Here is an 18,552-nt window from a genome sequence, read left to right as displayed (position 1 = left end):
ACCAAGGGTTTCCATCCTACCCTGTCCTCCGCCAGCGGCATCAACTGTGGCTCCTGGATCGCCGGTCTCTCCACGGCCAGGCGCACCACCACCACTTGGTCTTTCCAATCGCGGGCTGCCTCTGGGTATTTTGCTCGGAGGACGTCTCATTTACAGCGTTCAAAATGAACGTTACCATCCCTGGAGTGATTGAACTGAGTTAATCCTTGATCAGGACCTGAGCTCATGTGACTTGCGTGCCACATCCAAGTCCAATACGACTCTACCTTATGTTATGCTGTGTTACAATAGAGAAGTTACAGATCGTTGTATTACTTTTTACATGCACTCCACACGAAACCTACGCACCGCACCTCCGATTGGCACGATTGACTACGTGCAGTGTGCCAGAAGTTCAACATCCGTACATACACAGTGCATTGACGTGGCCTGTAAAATATAATTACTGCGTGACATTTTGTTACAGCTCTATTTCAAAATCCATTGCTCGATGAAGGTCGTCTGACACTTTATGACGTTGATCACTAGGGGTTGGAGAAGGCGAGCCCGTGAATCCATTTAGCTATCACTCGCCACTGGTGTTAGCCGTGCCTGGGAATTTAACTCAGATTAATTAATTGGGTTCATAGCGCGCAGTACTCTAGCCACTGCTTCTCCGATCCCCCGGTGCATGCTGTAACGAACCGTATACATGTTGAGACTGTGCGAATAGGATTTGTTCAATGATGAGCCCACTCATGTTACAGAGAAACTTGCCAACTCGCTCTGAGGGCCGAACCGTCAGGCCGTATTTTGTGCGCTCCGTCGTTGTTGTCTTACCGTTTGGAATGTTGCGCAATAGTCCCATGCTTTTAAAATGTCTTCAAGGCAATGACCAGTCCCTGGGTAAACAGCGACGGGGAATGGCATGTGCCGAGAAGCTCTTTTGTTGTCAGGTGAATTCACATTTTTAATTGACAATGACGAACTGTGAATCTTGCAATACAACCAATACTATGTTCATCAAACAAGCAATGCTTCGTTTTTTTCCCATCGGCTCTTCAAAACTCAATTCGGCCAACTCTCTCAAACGAGAATGGGGCGTTTGCTCATCTTTGTTGGTTACCAGAGCCAATGGTGGACATTGAACATTTCATTGGTGTGTCACTCTTTACACAAAATGACTCCCATTGACTTCCAACACACCTGTGCTAATAACTCGTAATATAATAATAATATAAAAAGCCTTTTGCAAAACTGTTGCTGTATGAAGACATATCCATGGCATGGGATTAATGGGGGTCGTTTGAGCATACTTCACCATGCCGGTCAGTAAAAGTTGGAATTGGGGTGGAGGAGCTCAGATCATTTGAGTTTTCACTCCCCACGGATGTTACCCATGGCCAGAGATGGATCTCAAGTGGCCAGGTTCAGAGTGCAGTGCGGGAGTGGTTGCGCCACCGCTCCACTCCAGGTTAACGTCAAACACGAACCACAACGCAATGAGCAATGTCACGAGTCGGTGATACGGTTGAGCTTTTTACTTTTATATGAGTATAAAATGTAAGGTTTCAAGTTATCACATGAGACTAGCTGAGGCCATTCCTACGGCATAATTACACTGCTATACAGTCTCATGATTGCTATATTATACACCCACCATCAATCTTATTTTTGACATACAGTGAGGGAACAAAGTATTTGATCCCCTGCTGATTTTGTACGTTTGCCCACTGACAAAGAAATGATCAGTCTATAATTTTAATGGTAGGTTTATTTGAACAGTGAGAGACAGAATAACAACAACAAAATCCAGAAAAACGCATGTCAAAAATGTTATAAATTGATTTGCATTTTAATGAGGGAAATAAGTATTTGCCCCCTCTGCAAAACATGACTTAGTACTTGGTGGCAAAACCCTTGTTGGCAATCACAGAGGCCAGACTTTCTTGTAGTTGGCCACCAGGTTTGCACACATCTCAGGAGGGATTTTGTCCCACTCCTCTTTGCAGATCTTCTCCAAGTCATTAAGGTTTCGAGGCTGACGTTTGGCAACTCGAACCTTCAGCTCCCTCCACAGATTTTCTATGGGATTAAGGTCTGGAGACTGGCTAGGCCACTCCAGGACCTTAATGTGCTTCTTCTTGAGCCACTCCTTTGTTGCCTTGGCCGTGTGTTTTGGGTCATTGTCATGCTGGAATACCCATCCACAACCCATTTTCAATGCCCTGGCTGAGGGAAGGAGGTTTTCACCCAAGATTTGACGGTACATGGCCCCGTCCATCGTCCCTTTGATGCGGTGAAGTTGTCCTGTCCCCTTAGCCGTGTTCTATATCCGCATGATGTTTGACGGTGGGGATAGTGTTCTTGGGATCATAGGCAGCATTCCTTCTCATCTATACACGGCGAGTTGAGTTGATGCCAAAGAGCTCCATTTTGGTCTCAGCTGACCACAACACTTTCACCCAGTTGTCCTCTGAATCATTCAGATGTTCATTTGCAAACTTCAGACGGGCATGCATATGTGCTTTCTTGAGCAGCTCCACGAGGTGAGAGCTTGCATGGAGCCCCAGGCCGAGGGAGATTAACAGTTATTTTGTGTTTCTTCCATTTGCGAATAATCGCACCAACTGTTGTCACCTTCTCACCAAGCTGCTTGGCAATGGTCTTGTAGCCCATTCCAGCCTTGTGTAGGTCTACAACCTTGTCCCTGACATCCTTGGGGAGCTCTTTGGTCTTGGCCATGGTGGAGAGTTTGGGATCTGATTGATTGCTTCTGTGGACAGGTGTCTTTTATACAGGTAACGAGCTGAGATTAGGAGCACACAGAAATCTTTCTGATTGAGAGGGGGTCAAATACTTATTTCCCTCATTAAAATGCAAATCAATTTATAACATTTTGACATGCGTTTTTCTGGATTTTCTTGTTGTTATTCTGTCTCTCACTGTTCAAATAAACCTACCATTAAAATTATAGACTGATAATTTCTTTATCAGTGGGCAAACGTAAAAAAATCAGCAGGGGATCAAATACTTTTTTCCCTCACTGTATGGCTGTCAAAATGTTTCCCAGATGTGCCAAATCAGTAGCAACATAATCCCGTTCCAAGATAGAATAGCTATAAAGAACACAGAAGCTGAAATTATGACTAGCAATGGTGACTTTGTACCACTCTTGAGCACACCCGAGGTGGTGTACCCCGATGGTGATGATGATGACGATGTCAAAGGACATGGGAAGTGTTTTAAAACCGCTGTCCAGATGTAAAGAGGGGATATGCCGTGTTAACATGCAAGGCTGCTTGAGATGTTGGCTACATGAATTCAAAGTGGTTGCATGGAAATTGTTCTTGTGAAACCATTGTAACTCGCCTCTTATTTAGAGTCCCTAATGCTTTCCCGTGACTCCTTTAAAACACTAAATAATGCGTTGTATTTCTCACACAGACTAGCTTTCAGAAGTCATTTTACAAGTATGTTTTAGAGTTCAAATACATGTACAGCAATGTATACATGAAATGCCAATGCAGTAAATGCAATAATAATACAACATTCTGAACGAAAAAAATGTTCTTCATAACTCCTGGCTATTTTGAGGTTGACTTTTTTTCTTCTTGGACTGGAATATTTTTTGTATGGAGGTCCCAGTAAAGTCATAAAGCCTCTCACCCGCGTTCGTGACTCGCTTACACTCGTGAGAGGTGCGGTATTAAAACGAGCCTCGTCACGAGGATGAAATATCACTACCCTTGCGTAATTCTTAAGCAGTACTCAAAAAGATCGAATGTAACCTCACCCAGGCTGCGGTAAAGTTCATTGTACTCTACAGTAGAAATGCCTCTCCCTGCCAACTGTGACGTGAATAACCGGAACATAGCAGATGATCATTAATAAGTATTCTCTTTTTCTCATGCAAGCACAGCTTTGAGGCCAACAATTTGCGCTTCTTGTTGTTTTGCAGTACACCTCTGTATCTGACCTACAGTTACCCTGACTTTTTGCTTGGGCTTGGTATTTACGCAGCGATTCATTATTTATTTCCCCCACAAAGCCACCGAGGAGTGTTTCTCAACTCACGTTGCAAGAGCATCGTGCCGAGCTGTTCGGCTCGGTTTGACGTTGACAATGGGGGGCAGCATCGAGACGTAGCGGCAGCTTACCATATACAGTGCACACTGTAGATGTTTCGAAATGAGGCTAGTTCATTTTATAGTAAGTGACAGGAACAAACTTCTCCTGGGTCAATCAGTTCAAATGAAATGCGTTACATAATTGGTCTACACCGTGTGTGATGCTGCGTACTCCCTTTTGCCCCAAATGCCACAAAGGTGTGCCACATATCGTGCTACATTTTTCATGGGTTTATTTTGGACGACAACTGCATAATGAAATTCGTGAACTATATAAATAAAAAAAACAAGTACCTGGAATGCAAATATCAATCCATCACGCTGCAAGCATTCTCAAAATTAAATCAATTAGACGTTTTTGTTAAATCCTTTGGTTACCCACGTCAATTAAAACAAATATTGTGCTAAATGCCATGCCACTTTTTGCGTCTCAGAACGTAACATTAACATTCCACCGCTGATCGTAACCTTTAAAGTGGCCGGCGTGAATGCTCCATGCACTCATAGATGCTACCCAAAAATACGAATAGTTATTATTTTGGAGCCGTGCTATTTCACCCCGGACCCATCACCGACGGACCCCCACTCAGTCCCGGAGGTCACCAGGTTCTCTTGGTAGGGCCCGAACCTCGCACAACTCTTTATTAGCGCCGCTCGTTCTCCAGGAAGAGACAATCGAGGGGTTGCAGCTAACACAAGCTTAGGTCGGGGTGTCAATATGATCCCCCATGCATAATACTACATTAACCCCCCCCTCACCCCCCCCCAGTCTTCGCACCTGATTGGCTCACAAGTGATGGCATCACATTCATCCCCGCCTCTACTTCAGACCGAAACAGGAGGAGGATTTCTCCACAATTTTGGCTGTCGCCTGATAATGCTGGTTGCACTTACCGGTGAAACGTCACGGTGCTCGATTTGTAAATGTTGTGGGGTTACTCTCCAACACACACTGGTGTGCCGAACTAGTCACTAATTGGCATGTTTTATTTAGGTGACTAATCTTAGTAATCGTTCTACTTAATTAAATAGACTTTTTAATAAATGTTTTCTCCTACAACATCAGAGTGCAGCGCCACATTAAATACGCACTACAATGACAATAGTTTAAATCCATTTGAAGCATGTTTTATTTATTGGAGGGGGGGGGGCAGAGCTTTGTGACGTCATATTTGAGGGGGGGGGGTCTGACTCTTTGTGACGCCGTGTGACGAAGGGGGGGGGTCAAAAATCGTCCAAAATCGCGTGACGTCATTTATGGACGGCTCCTAACCAGAAAGTTAATACTGTACACAACTACTAATGCTATACCGACAATTACATTCATACAAATGTAAACAACCTTTACACTAACCGTAACCTCAAATTCACTCTAGCTCTAAATTTAATTCCACCCCAGACAGTAATCTTCTTCATATTCGGAACAAAATCCAGGTCCTCTAACAGATCTGTTTACAAGGACGTTATTTTACAGACACTCATGCAACACCCACTGCAAATTCACCTATGTGTGAAACAGCTGTTGTTGACTCGTTGTCGAATTTATTACGCACAGGTTGGCGAATGTGAGCAAGGAATTGACTTCAAGCTACGCTGAACTCCAGCCACCTATGGAGCTCATAGAACTCATCCTTCAAGCAGCCATCAGCATCCTTGAACAGCCAGCAAACCCGGATAATACAGGTACTCAGATGTGGACTGACAAGATCTCCCATACAGTCTGAATAGACTCTTCGGGGGGGGGGGGGGCTGTTAGAGAGCAGCTATTAAGGTGAGCACAGCACACGAGGGGGTAGGCGGCCAGCACCACGTCCAATGCTGATGTTTACACACTGTACCAGGTAGTCAATTATGAGTGAGTCCCTTAAGAGAGGCCCAGGACCAGTTCAGATATTCATCACTGATTTTGACCGCAAGCAGAAATTTAACTCTGGCTCTTAATTCTTGATGTTTCTCATTCCTGGTATATAATACACATATATTATGCTTGATGGCACTCATAATCACACGTTGATAATATATTTAGGTTTTGGGTGTTTCCATGGTTATGAGCCCTGCTTTGTTATGAGTTCGATTTTTTTAAAACGCCTTTGAATGAAATCCATAGTACATTTTTTTGGGTTAGATCACTTACATATAAATGTGTCTTTAAACCCTCCACCACCCAACACAGCCAATTAGTAAGGGTTGTCACGCAAACAGAGCGTGCCAATTCGTTGCGAGTACAGCACACCGGTGTGTTGGAGAGCAAAGCCACAACATTTACAATCTGAGTACGACGTTTTGACTGTAATTACAACCGGCATCATCAGGCGGCAGCCAGATTATATAATTGTAATTCAAATTTGAAGACAACATTTTTAATTGTTTCTCCCGAATGAAAAAATCGAATTGCTCTTTTTTACTGCAGAATAAAGTTGGTATTTAAGAAATTGAATTTTATTAAGCTCATATTTTTAAAGAGGTATTGCGATTAAGTGAAGCCAAGTGATAATAATCGAATATTAGACAGAGCACTGTCCTCATGATTGCTGTGTTGATTGCAGCTTGGAGGGACTGGCTGGACCAAGGAATACAGAAAGGTTTTAACAAAAGCACAAATGGAGATTCTTTTAACATCAGCCTTTCACTCTTTGAGGTAAGTTGCCATTCACTAACAGATATACACACACACACACACACGTGTGAGCGTTCATAAATACCGAAGGTAAACAAAAAAGACGCCACAGCTGCATCATGCCGACATAGAACACGGCAAATTGAAATACATCACCATAATCAGCAATTGTTAATCCATTGCGGGATGAAGGGTGCCTCAACTCACAGCCATCTCTCACAACTTGGCTACATTGTGTGCAAACATAACGAAGTAAAATGCAGTTCACAAATGGAGAATACTCGAGAATATGTGTGTGTGTGTGTGCATGTCGAGGGCAATTATTTAAGGTGGGCCCGGATCAAAATGAGGATATGAAGCGGTACGCAAATGCAAGGAAATATACCAGTCCGCTTGAAAAAGGTTTTCAGTTCATACAAATGACTCGCTATCGCATATGGAACGGAAACATAGCCACTGACATCGAAGCTGAAATGCAACAGCTGAAAGGCACGCGAAGAGCAAGGAGAGACGCACGCTAGAAATTACACCAAATGTGGAAGGAAGAACATATGCATTCGAGAATAAACACAAATTGGAGACCTTGTTATAGCTGCTGATAAGAGTAAGTGTGCTTGGACTAGAAGGGGTGATCGCGGAGTGACAGCCAAAGGAGGGATGAGGTCCACGAGGATGACCCTGGAGTTTAAACGATTAGATTGTTTCACGCACAGCAACAAGATGGATTGTGCCATCATGGGCAGGCCGTCATTCAGCAGTGGATGTATAGTGTCTACAGCGGCCGCTGATGATCCATTTATGTATACTGATGTAGATGTTGTATGCTGTGATTTTGACGTATTTAATCAATGAAGCAAAATGTCATTCGAGGTGTTTTTTTGCATCCAACACTGTTTTCAGTCGCGTTCGCCTGCCACCACTGTTGGTAGTAGTCTCTAGACAGTACTCAAGACTTGCATAACGCTACGCAGGGCAGCTTGCATCGTATATAATATGCTACTTGGAGTTCTAGAGCGGTTGTGCAGTTCTAAATGTTAGCCTGCATTACCGTTGTCATCAGTTCTGCAGGGGCATTTGGGAAATGTAGTGATCCCCTGTGTTGTAAATTATTTTCAGTGAATATTTTACTCGGAAAATTAAAAGTGGAATGCTTTACAATGTATACCCAACTCTGGCAGTGACACGTAAATATATGAACATACTACATGACAGCATCGCCCAAAGCTTAAAAGAGTTCCACGAAACAGCAGTGTAGTAGCGCCACGCTACATATACAGTGAGGGAAAAAAGTATTTGATCCCCTGCTGATTTTGTACGTTTGCCCACTGACAAAGCAATGATCAGTCTATAATTTTAATGGTGAGTTTATTTGAACAGTGAGAGACAGAATAACAACAACAAAATCCAGACAAACGCATGTCAAAAATGTTATAAATTGATTTGCGTTGTAATGAGGGAAATAAGTATTTGACCCCCTCTCAATCATAAAGATTTCTGGCTTCCAGGTGTATTTTATACAGGTAACGAGCTGAGATTAGGAGCACTAATCTCAGCTTGTTACCTATATAAAAGACACCTGTCCACAGAAGCAATCAATCAATCAGATTCCAAACTCTGCACCATGGCCAAGACCAAAGAGCTCTCCAAGGATGTCAGAGACAAGATTGTAGACCTACACAAGGCTGGAATGGGCTACAAGACCACTGCCAAGCAGCTTGGTGAGAAGGTGACAACAGTTGGTGCGATTATTCGCAAATGGAAGAAATACAAAAGAACTGTCAATCTCCCTCGGCCTGGGGCTCCATGCAAGATCTCACCTCGTGGAGTTGCAATGATCATGAGAACGGTGAGGAATCAGCCCAGAACTACACGGGAGGATCTTGTCAATGATCTCAAGGCAGCTGGGACCATAGTCACCAAGAAAACAATTGGTAACATACTACGCCGTGAAGGACTGAAATCCTGCAGCGCCCGCAAGGTCCCCCTGCTCAAGAAAGCACATATACATGCCCGTCTCAAGTTTGCCAATGAACATCTGAATGATTCAGGGGACAACTGGGTGAAAGTGTTGTGGTCAGATGAGACCAAAATGGAGCTCTTTGGCATCAACTCAACTCGCCGTGTTTGGAGGAGGAGGAATGCTGCCTATGACCCCAAAAACACCATCCCCACCGTCAAACATGGAGGTGGAAACATTATGCTTTGGGGGTGTTTTTTCTAAGGGGACAGGACAACTTCACCGCATCAAAGGGACGATGGACGGGGCCATGTACCGTCAAATCTTGGGTGAGAACCTCTTTCCCTCAGCCAGGGCATTGAAAATGGGTCGTGGATGGGTATTCTAGCATGACAATGACCCAAAACACACGGCCAAGGCAACAAAGGAGTGGCTCAAGAAGAAGCACATTAAGGTCCTGGAGTTGTCTAGCCAGTCTCCAGACCTTAATCCCATAGAAAATCTGTGGAGGGAGCTGAAGGTTCGAGTTGCCAAACGTCAGCCTCGAAACCTTAATGACTTGGAGAAGATCTGCAAAGAGGAGTGGGACAAAATCCCTCCTGAGATGTGTGCAAACCTGGTGGCCAACTACAAGAAACGTCTGACCTCTGTGATTGCCAACAAGGGTTTTGCCGCCAAGTACTAAGTCATGTTTTGCAGAGGGGTTAAATTCTTATTTCCCTCATTATAATGCAAATCAATTTATACCATTTTTGACATGCGTTTTTTAGGATTTTTTTGTTGTTACTCTGTCTCTCACTGTTCAAATAAACCTACCATTAAAATTATAGACTGATCATTTCTTTGTCAGTGGGCAAACGTACAAAATCAGCAGGGGACCAAATACTTTTTTCCTTCACTGTAGCTGCGCAGCGACTGTCATGTTGGACTTTCACAGTTATTCACTTACACTATATTTTAGCAACATTGACTTGGGTTTGAAATAAGTTCACATTTAATATAGGAAAATATATTAGAAAAAAATCATAGCCCATTGGTAATCCACTGCTGGATAGTCTACAATTTCGGTGTACATCAGGCCATTCACGGTGCTGAGGGATGCTGCGAATGAATTTCAATATCACAGTAAGTTTGGTGAAAGGTCTGATAACTATGAATAATTTACTCACTCTTGACAGTATGGCCTGAGTTTCCAGTGGCATGGGTTTGTACAAATTTCATGAGCCACTCCTTGTTTGGTGGAAATACGCCTTCATACGCGGGTACATGCTGTACTGGGGCAAGCGTGGTGTGTGTCACTGACATAAATTTTCGGACGCCGTAACTTTGCTGAGGCAGTTAACATTTTACAGGTCACGGGGCAGATATCGCCTGAGGGCACAGAAAGTGGAAAACAGCGACCACCGTAGTCACGTGACTTTTGTGGTAGCGTCGCACCCTTGAAAAATACCTCCTTAGCTCAATGGTCTTTGCTCAGGAAAAAACAATTCTGAACTTATATCCTTAGTTCTTTCGGTAAAGTCACGTTGAAGGGTTTGCAAACCGACACACCTGAAGACGACCGTTTCTGTTATGGTCGAAACGTCGTGAGAATTTTTATTGTTTTATATATATTTTATTATTTTGTTGTTTCCCTTCAACGTGACTTTATCGAAAGAACTAAGAATATGAATTACTGCAGTCACGAAAGCTTTAAATCAAAATTTTATTCTGAACTCATGACAAAAACAAAAATCCCCCCGCCCATCCTTGTATTCGGTGCTTCACTTAAATAACGCATTTATGTCTTCACTTGGCATTACTTTTTCCAAATCTGCACCTCTGCAATTGTGACTTTGCCATCATCACGCTCTATTGAGCAAGGTGACACGTCCAGAAAACGTAGGTGTGGGTCCGGAAAGCAAAGGAATTTGAGTCTCGTGCAATAATCGACGTGCCATTGAACGTGCCTCTTCCGGTGAAAAGACTGTATCTGCATGTGAACCCGCTTCAACAATGTGGGGGTCAAGTAAGGTCAAACAACCCCCATGGTGACCGTGGCGTGGGACAGCTGCCACGTTGCCGTGAGTTTGGCAGAGGGCTTAACTTTATGGTTATTATGATTACTTTGAAGGCGTATTTAATCTCATCAGCTACTATGATTTGGAAGGAGTTTTGAGGTAAAGTATGTTGAACTTCTTTCGCACACCGTACGTAGCCAACCGTGCTAATCGGAGGTGCGAAGAGGTAGTAGTCGTGGTAGTAGTATTGAGATGTAAAAATATATTGTTACATTTTTTATTTCATTTTTTAGATACGTTCTTTGAGGTGTGGAGGTGCTTTTCTTTACAATTCACAATAGCCACTTGCATCATACAGGACTATTGGTTGAGACCTATGCAGGAGGCTGCGTTATACCTGACGTTACTAACTCAGGGAGTTTTACAGAGTAGGCGTATGAGGGCATTCATTTGCTTTGCTAAAATTAGTTGATCTATCAGGAGTGGCTGTCGATATTCGCCAAATCAGCACTACAGATACATTCTTTCGAGTAGACGTATTAGGTACCTTTTTGCTCCCAATGTATTCGACATTTTTCAAATGAAATAATAAAAAGACACGTCGCCAAAGCGAAATTTATGTTCTAAAGAAAAATAACAATGAAGTATAAGAACATAGCTGTACGTATATATGACTTTATGATGACAATGTACTCAACGACTCTCCGGTGTGTTTTCGAGTTCGGGACATGCCGTTCGACTTGGTGTCCAACGTTTTTTGCTCCACGTGCTGGAAGCTCCTTCAGGAACAAATCCCATCCCTTCGGGGAACGGTTCAGCTTTTTCCCAAAGGAGCTTCCAGCACCTCGAGTGAAACGCCCCGACGCCGTTCCGAACGGAACGCGGCAACCCGAAAACACCGCCGAGTGCCACGGAGCGACCGTGGAAACCCACGCAGCAGCATTACGTTCACTCTCGCACACGTGGCCGCTCGCCTTACACCCTGCAGACGGTGCTCACGTGGCTCGAGAAAGAGCTGCAGGACAACAGCAGCAGCAGCAGCAGCGGCACCTTTTGGGGTCTGAGCAGTACGGACGTGAGCAGCGTGCGAGTGGCGCTGCGCCAGGCGCGCCTCTGGCTGCCCCTGCTGCGTCAGTCGGCGCGGGTGTACGACTGGAGCAGGTTGGTCACCTCTCGCGTCGGTTGAGGGCACAAGTAAAGATCAGAATCTGTGTGTTTACCTGTACTGAGAGGAATCCGGTGAGCCATGGAGCCCCTTTTCACAGGTGTCCAGTAGGGGGCCACGGGGTCAGAAAGTCATAACAACGAATAATACGACAACGCAATAGGAGTGCAAAGTATAGGAAAGATGAGTAAATCGCAAAGATAAATATATTGATTTTTATTTTATAAACAGCGCTCTTTGATTTGTTTTGGTTATCATGTGTCATGTCTATTTCCCAAGACTCTCTTTTGTAGTTACCCTGCGTGCAATGTTTCCTATTGCAGTCTTATTTTAAGTTATTTTGTTGTACCTTTCTGCAGTTATTTACAAGATTATAGCTGATGCAAGCTTTTTTTCCAGTTAAACGTTTCAAGACCATCTATTTAAATGCTTTGGCCCTGAAAGTAATTTATGGCATCTCGTTACTCCACATTCCATTCATGTCTTTTTTGCTGTAATGGTAGCCATAAATAATGTAATATTTTGGAATGAACAACTGCAACTCAGCAAAATCTTAATGGTGGTTGATATCCACCAGAATTGCATACGTTTGGTACAATAACCCTTTGGCCAAATTGTAAAATAAATGTTATCTTGACTTAAGGCTTTCGTGACTGCAGGAAAACATATTCTATGGGTCTTTCGGTAAAGCCACGTAGATAGAAAAATAATAATACAAATATCACGACATTTCGATCGCAACACAAGCAACCGTTTTCTCACCTGAAGACGATTTCTTGTGTTGCGATCGAAACGTGATATATATATATATTTTTATTTTTCTCTCTATGTGGCTTTACCGAAAGACCCATAGAATCAAATTAATTAGTTTCCCTCTCGTTCATGCGAATTTTGTAAAAGTAGTCACGTGTAAACAATCCCCTTAAAAAATAACCATCTCCACCCATGATAATTCAACGTGGAGCACGCCATCCCACACGGTCCACTCCGATTATTCCCCCGCCAACGTCACAGACATCCGCAGCATCACGTGGCTCGTCAACCTCGACATTCGTGGATAGCCGTTACCTATCCGCTGCCTGAGCTGCCATTGCGTAAGAGGAGGAAGCTGGTTGGCACGGACGTGAAAATAGCATAGGACGTTTTAACTTTACGTCCAAAGGTACTTTGTATTTGACAAAATTTTGGGACCTCCGCAGAAGTAAGTTCTTTGGAGTACAAGTGATGTCTTTGACAATGCTATAGATATTATGAGACCTCCTTTGCCAGTAGCAAGATATAGTAATAGGTTTTTACCCTTTTATCTGGCACCAAAACTGACACCTTTCTAAAAGGGGTCATGTTTGCAATAACCACAACACAAGCAGTCAAAATGCAAACTAAAAGAGACAACTCTGATAATGATATGCACTGTCCTTGAAATTGATTGATCCACACCCGAGACGGCTTTTCTTAGAGCCTAGTGTCCACTGGTGTTGGACCAGATGACGCCAAAAGGCATACAACTCAAAAACAGCGCACTATCAGAGTATTGAGAGCTCGGGTGTAAGCATTTACATTATGCATTTACATTATGAGACCTCCTGGCAAAGGAGGTCTCATAACGTAAATGCTTACCCCGAGCTCTCAATACTCTGATAGTGCGCTGTTTTTGAGTTGTACGCCTTTTGGCGTCATCTGGTCCAACACCAGTGGAGACGAGGCTCTAAGAAAAGCCGTCTCGGGTGTGGACCAATCAATTTCAAGGACAGTGCATATCATTATCAGAGTTGTCTCTTTTTGTTTGCATTTTTACTGCTTGTGTTGTGGTTATTGCAAACATGACCCCTTTAAAAAAGGTGTCAGTTAAAAGGGTAAAAAACTATTACAATGCTATAGATATATGCATGTGGTGCATCTTAAAAGAGGCTCTCTTTTTCCAGTTCTCCTCGTGACCCAGATTTGCAAGGCAGAGAGCATTCTTAATGTGCAAATCATGCATTGATTGACACACGTCAATCAAGTGATTTGCGTGAATTAACTTGTCGCTGCGTATCCAGCTTTAGAGTTTGGAGTTGGGCTATACTATTGCATCAAGGCTGCAATCGTGCCTGATGATGAGAAGACGTGGACTGGCTGGGTCACGTGAGAGTCACCAGAGTCGGCATTGAGTGCAACTGCATTTTGCCGCACCCTGCACATGAGTCGTGACTGTGCTGCTTCTGCTGTTGTTGTTTCTTTACAGCGAGGGCTATGCCTGGGCGCTGGGCGTGGCTGAGCAGGCGTTGGATGGCCTTCAGTTCGGCGCGGAGATTTCAAAAGTCCTGCAGGCTGTGCAAGCAGTCAGAGATGTGATTCTGCATGCAACCAAATTGAATACAGGTAAAATATCACGTGACACACTCTGTGGCTTCGTGCATTATTTCCCTACCCCCAGTAAGTAAACATTTGTTTTTTTTAAAGTATTTGCCTTAAGAACGTTCCTGTTCACTGATCCCGTTGGAAATTGCATGCGTGAAACTACATATTATGGGCTTAATTTGCATATTGTGTAAAGGTGTTAGTAGAAAATCGCCAGCAATTTCAACCAAGCGTACAACATTCCAAGCAAACATTCCTCCGCATCTGTCGAAGTGCAGTGTCGTGATATGTGGGCACAATTAGATGCCGCAATATCAGTCCAAATTGTGCTGTATGTTAATTTCACCCTGACAGTTGTGACGGTGCTTGCGTGTGTCCGTGTGTAATGTGGCTCTCAGAGACACCGTCTTGTCTTCTGTATGAATAAAGTCCACTGACAACTCAACGAGTAACCGCGAGTGACTCTGTACCCTTGGGTAGTTCAGAGACAACCCTATTCAGAGACAGCGTAGCTTCTAGTCTCAAGACAACTCGCAGACGATGGAGACGACCCGATCCAACGACGATTCCCCACACCAAACAGCCCCCAGGTCCGGTTCCCGCCGGTTCTTATCCCTCGCCCGGTCCGGCCACGCCCCTATTCCCGAACTCTCCTCGCCGCACCTGCTCTTGTCAATCTCCACCCTAATTACACTTCCCCGCCATTGGATCCCGTGCTCCCCCTCACGTGACCCTGCCAACGCTCAGCCCACCAATCATCATCGGCACGCCCATTAGTAACCATGGTCCCGGGGAACCATACTGTCCCGCTATCTCTCCGCACTGTCTTTACACGTGTGTACGTGTGTGTTTTTCTTTGTTTGTTCAGAGCTGCTTGTTCTGGCCAGGCAAGTGGTGACCGTCATCGCCGAAAACATCGACTTGATGGCCTCGGACGCCAACCGGCGGGTTGACCTCCTAGGGCAAATGATTGCCGACGTTGACGTCTTCGTCACTGAAGTGAAGCAGGTTAGACAAGGCGCGTCACTCGCTATGCTTAGGTCTTCTATAAACGCTTTACCTGTTTGTTCTGCAGGCCTACACGAGATCCCTGGATTAATTGTGCATTATAAATGTAAATAATTATGATTATTATCATAACCTCATTAGCATATGTTCTGCAGGCCTACACGAGATCCCTGGATTAATTGTGCATTATAAATGTAAATAATTATGATTATTATCATAACCTCATGAGCGTATGCAATTCACACATGTTTGCGCACAACCAGAATATAGTTCTAATGATGTCATATATCAATATCAAACATATCGCTTGTGCTGATAGCTCATGCAACAAAGGTGTGTTTTACTCACCTGTAATGCATTGACATCAACTTGAAAGTGTTTAATCTGTGGGCAAGGTATCCACTCACAGCCAAGCGATTGGTCACATTTGACATCCAGATGTTTCAGTCATTAAGTTAATTCTACATTTGAATAGAGTGGCTGGCCATGGACTCTCCATAGAGCCATTGCTTTATGACCAAGGATAGAGGAATATCTGTGACCACGCATTACCATCCACATTGACTGCTATTAAACTCAAAGAAGCTCACCACGTTAACCATGAACACTGCATATTATCTGCTTTACTCGAGCACAAACACACACACACACGTGCCACAATGATATACGCCATATTACATGTCATATTTGTAAATGGATGTTGTCGCTGTGTCTTGGGTAGTGGACTTTGGGGCACAGAGAGTGAGGGTTGAAATAAAGTTAACAAATGAACATTTTTGAACTGACATAAAAGCACGTTTATATTCGTGAACATTTTCAAACCCTAATTAAGACACTAAAAGGCGGTTTGGGAGTACCTGTCATATGTAATGCCCTTGAAGTGTGGGTGGCAAAGTACAATTATTATCAGGTTAACACGTAGGCTTTCGCGCTCAATATTATTAATAAAAAAGGTTTTTGGGTTAGGTCGCGTAGGGTATAAATGTGTTGTAACCCTCCACCACCCGACACAGCCAGTAAGGTTTGTCACGTAAACAATGTGCCGATGAGTTACTACAAATTGTTAATGTTGTGGATTTTACTCTCCAACACACCGGTGGGCTGAAGTAGTAAACTAATTGGCGCGTTGTTTACGCGACAAACCTTACTGGCTGTGTTGGGTGGTGGAGGGTTACGGAACATTTATACTTACACGATTTAACCCAAAAACCTTTATTACGTACAATTATTATATATGTTTTTATTATTTCATGCTGTGTTCTCTTAAGCAGATTTAAAAGTTAGTATGTATTATTTTTGTAAGTTACTCATATTTTAAGCGTTTACTCCAGGTATGAATGTAAATCGGGCCAGGGTGTATGTCAGCTATACACATGGCAAGCAAAGTGCACGGACACTAGCAGTAGCTATTGCACCACAAGCCAAGCGCACCTGCGTCACAGGCTTGGGTATGCTCGTGATTACTTGATACGCGCAAACTAATCATGAGCGTCGTTGTGGAAAATATGAGTAGCACATGAAATAAGCAGACGATGCGCCTCCTTCACATCCATATCTCTCCCGCCACATATAAAACTCAAGATTGTCTTTCTGCACATCCCTTCAGCCTTGGAGCCTTCTGACATGCGTGCCTCAGGTACTCTGGTATACAGGACAAGTTTATTGGTTTTCATTTGTCAATCCACCACGTGGACGTCATATTGTTGACAGGTAACATTTTCCCCGTGGAAATTGGAGCCAGGTACCCTGAAGTTAAATAATGATGATGTACAGAAGGATCTTATGACCACTTAAGTGTTCAGTGACATTAATTATCACCAAGACACATAACTCACAACGTGCTCCAATTTCAGCAGCAGCGGCAGGTACTCGTATTTTACAATATCTACTTTTTTTTTAAAGGAATGCAGTTGCAGTACTATAATAATTGTCATTATAGCAGCCGTGTATTTTGAGGCTCACAAAAAGAACAACCCTGTTTTGGAAGCCTTGAGTTGTTGCTATGAAGACCTTCAGACCGCTGATCGATGCGAGTCGTGATTTCTCGCTGAACGTGGAGACTGCTACCTGCTCTCCATTGGACGCCTGCACCAACCCTGCACCAACCACGTTGCGATCCTTTGGTTTCGCCCGCATCTGCAGAAACTGCAGCAAAATCGGTCGCTGAGTTGCATGGACCTGATGGTGCTGTGGGACATGCTGCCCGCGGATATCCTGACCGACCGCCAGACCGTGCTCTCTGCCATGTGCCAAGCGAACACGAGCGGGTCCACCCTCGGCAACTTGACAGCGGCGCTCGGTCACTACGCGGCTCTGCAGGGGGCCGTACGTGCGACGGCAGCGACATGCCACCAACTCCGCATTGTCACACACGCGCGCGCAATTTTTTTTTTACTTTGTAAAAGGCTGCACTGAGGCTCAAGCCTAATTATCAATGGCACCCCTGCTTGAAATACGAGTGCGGTGACATTCACAACCGTGTAGCATTCTTAAACAATTGATAAAGCACCTCCCTCCCCCCGTGATATACTGCTGGCAGCCCATGTCAGCAATAGCTAAACAGATTTGTCATGTGGAAGGAATTCTGACAATCTGTTTACGATCTGCAACCCATGTCATGGGGCTTCAAGTGCAGGGAAGAAATTTAAGTGCAGAGAAGGATTTTGCGTAACATGTTAGGGTATTTATGTTAGCGAACATACTAATTGAAATCGAAATTAATTACAAGTCATAGGTTATTGTACAAATAATATGCCAATTTACATCATATAATATCGTATATTATAAACAATACACCATGTGCATATATCATGTATTTTTTTACAGTATATTGAGCTTAATTTTACAAAATATACTATCAAATTGTATTGTTCTGTATATATCGAAACTGCTTATATGCTCCTGCATTTTTCCCTGTACCTTTTACACCAGACATATATCTCTGTCGCAAAAGAAACACGTCACCAGTAAATGCATAACACTTTGATAAAAATGCTGAAGGTACACGCAACTTCGGACCTATTATCCCGCACTGATAAATATAATAATTTTGCTTGCCCGCGCGCGTCTCCCAGAGCACCACGCTGGCGATCCTGGTGAACGGGAGCCAAGTGGCACCGAGTGGACAACCGCCAAGGATCTCCGAGCTGTACGCAAGCTGGCAGAGCGTGGTGGATGCTGCCGGAGAGAATGTGGATGCCCAGGCGAAATTCTACAGCTACCTGCAGCAAGTGTTTGGCGTGATGCCGCCATCACCGCCCAGCAGCACAGCACTGCTGGACTCCTTTTTGGAACACCTACTCATCAACCTGTGAGTTAGTTCGAATGTATATGCCCATAAGAGATGTTTAGCAAAG

The 18,552-nt window shown here is 43.9% G+C and overlaps 1 protein-coding gene across 2 annotated transcripts in view; it reads left to right on the top strand.

Moving 5' to 3' along the window:
- Positions 1–18,552, top strand: part of LOC116941141 (uncharacterized) — a 134,934-nt gene that overhangs the window by 26,455 nt on the left and 89,927 nt on the right. For both annotated transcript variants that reach the window (XM_076066205.1, XM_076066206.1), the window contains exons 9-15: positions 5,665–5,792; positions 6,656–6,747; positions 11,672–11,844; positions 14,073–14,209; positions 15,057–15,196; positions 17,339–17,521; positions 18,271–18,506. In XM_076066205.1, the coding sequence (XP_075922320.1) occupies positions 5,665–5,792; positions 6,656–6,747; positions 11,672–11,844; positions 14,073–14,209; positions 15,057–15,196; positions 17,339–17,521; positions 18,271–18,506 (1,089 nt within the window). The remainder of the gene's footprint in view (positions 1–5,664; positions 5,793–6,655; positions 6,748–11,671; positions 11,845–14,072; positions 14,210–15,056; positions 15,197–17,338; positions 17,522–18,270; positions 18,507–18,552) is intronic.

The sequence above is a fragment of the Petromyzon marinus genome, chromosome 10 (assembly GCF_048934315.1).
Source record: "Petromyzon marinus isolate PM22_M1 ecotype Great Lakes invasive population chromosome 10, UKy_Petmar_22M1.pri1.0, whole genome shotgun sequence".
Taxonomy (NCBI): domain Eukaryota; kingdom Metazoa; phylum Chordata; class Hyperoartia; order Petromyzontiformes; family Petromyzontidae; genus Petromyzon; species Petromyzon marinus.
Note: the sequence above shows the minus strand (reverse complement) of the source record. Positions and strands in the feature narration are given on the sequence as shown.